The 1,513-nt window shown below is 39.0% G+C and overlaps 1 protein-coding gene across 1 annotated transcript in view; it reads right to left on the reverse strand.

Moving 5' to 3' along the window:
• wdr7 (WD repeat domain 7) overlaps nucleotides 1-1,513 on the reverse strand; it is a 133,029-nt gene that overhangs the window by 4,523 nt on the left and 126,993 nt on the right. The window contains exon 28 of the mRNA XM_015391739.1: nucleotides 743-847. Within this exon, the coding sequence (XP_015247225.1) occupies nucleotides 743-847 (105 nt within the window). The remainder of the gene's footprint in view (nucleotides 1-742; nucleotides 848-1,513) is intronic.

Raw genomic sequence — 1,513 nt, forward strand, 5'->3', positions numbered from 1 at the left:
GGGGGGGGGGGCATGTCAGAGGTCGTAAAGACCTTTCATTAAAAATACCAGTTCTGGGAAGGGAAAGCAGGCATGTTAGACTCTGTTTATTAGCCACACGTGTAGCTGCTGTTCCTGGAAATAATCTCTGCTCAGATCAAAGAAACTATTGAGCTTATTTCAGAATATGAGCAGGAATTAAAACTAAATTATCTGCAGAAAGAAATGAGGAAACCTTCAACAATTTCAACAAACTGGAGAAATAATGTTTTGTTATGAAAAGATTTCAATAAGCATTAAAGTCATAAAGATGTTTGTTTCCCTGCAGCTGATCTGGTGTCTTTAAATCAGCATGATGTCGTTTCTCTGGTAGCTTTTTAGCTCAGATTAGCCGCGTCAGTCAGACCCAGATCTGAAAACCGTTTCCCAAAATAAAAACATTGATTTTAATGTTGTGATAAAGGTTTATTCTGACTCTGCTGGGTCCCTTTATAATAGATCTGTTAATGATAGATGTTCTCCGCTTCCTTTTCAAACCATTTAAAACTAACAAATTTAAGGGAGCTTTCTGTTATTATTCTTGCACTAAAGTTTTAGCCACAAAAATTAAAAACTATAAAAGGCCTTTGATAAAGTAAATTCTCTTCAATAAACCCATCTTGAGTGAATTATGTATAAAAGCGAAAAGGTTGCGGTTAGAATCTGACTGCAGATGAAGATCAGAGCTAAATGGTCTCTGAGGACTGAGGTGGGATCTGCTTACCTGCCAGAAGCAGATGTGGCTGTCGGCGTTGGAGTAGGTCGCCAAGTAGCGGCCGTCAGGGGCGAACGACACGGCCGTGATCGGACCTTTGTGGCCGTGGATGTTCTGCAGAGGAACACAGGAGAACTCTCAGAATATGGGAACCAAAGCAGAGAGATGGAGGGACAGATTAAGCTAACCCTTCCACCCAGATTCAGGAAAGATCCAGAGCAGGAGAGGAAGGAAAGCAAATATCTAAACCCTGATTAACATGAAACCAACCTGGAGTCTGAGAACATAGAACAACGGAACCAGAAATGCAAGAAAAGTCTAAAACCTAAGAGCTGACGGAAGATGAGGATGTAGAAACAGTTCTAGGAATGATCTATTAATGAATCAAGGAGTAGTTCTAGGATTAGTTCTATGACTGTTTCTAGGAAAAGTTCTATAATGGTTCTAAGAAAATTCCTAGAACCATTCCTAGAAATATTCCTAGAACTATTCCTAGAAACATTCCTAGAACTATTCCTAGAACCATTCCTAGAAATATTCCTAGAACTATTCCTAGAACCATTCCTAGAAATATTCCTAGAACTATTCCTAGAACCATTCCTAGAACTATTCCTAGAACCAGTCCTAGAAATATTCCTAGAACTATTCCTAGAACCATTCCTAGAAATATTCCTAGAACTATTCCTAGAACCATTCCTAGAACTATTCCTAGAACCAGTCCTAGAAATATTCCTAGAACTATTCCTAGAAACATTCCTAGAACCATTCCTAGAACCTTTC

This window comes from Cyprinodon variegatus, unplaced genomic scaffold (genome assembly GCF_000732505.1).
Source record: "Cyprinodon variegatus isolate N-32 unplaced genomic scaffold, C_variegatus-1.0 Scaffold558, whole genome shotgun sequence".
In the NCBI taxonomy this organism is placed as follows: Eukaryota; Metazoa; Chordata; class Actinopteri; order Cyprinodontiformes; family Cyprinodontidae; genus Cyprinodon; species Cyprinodon variegatus.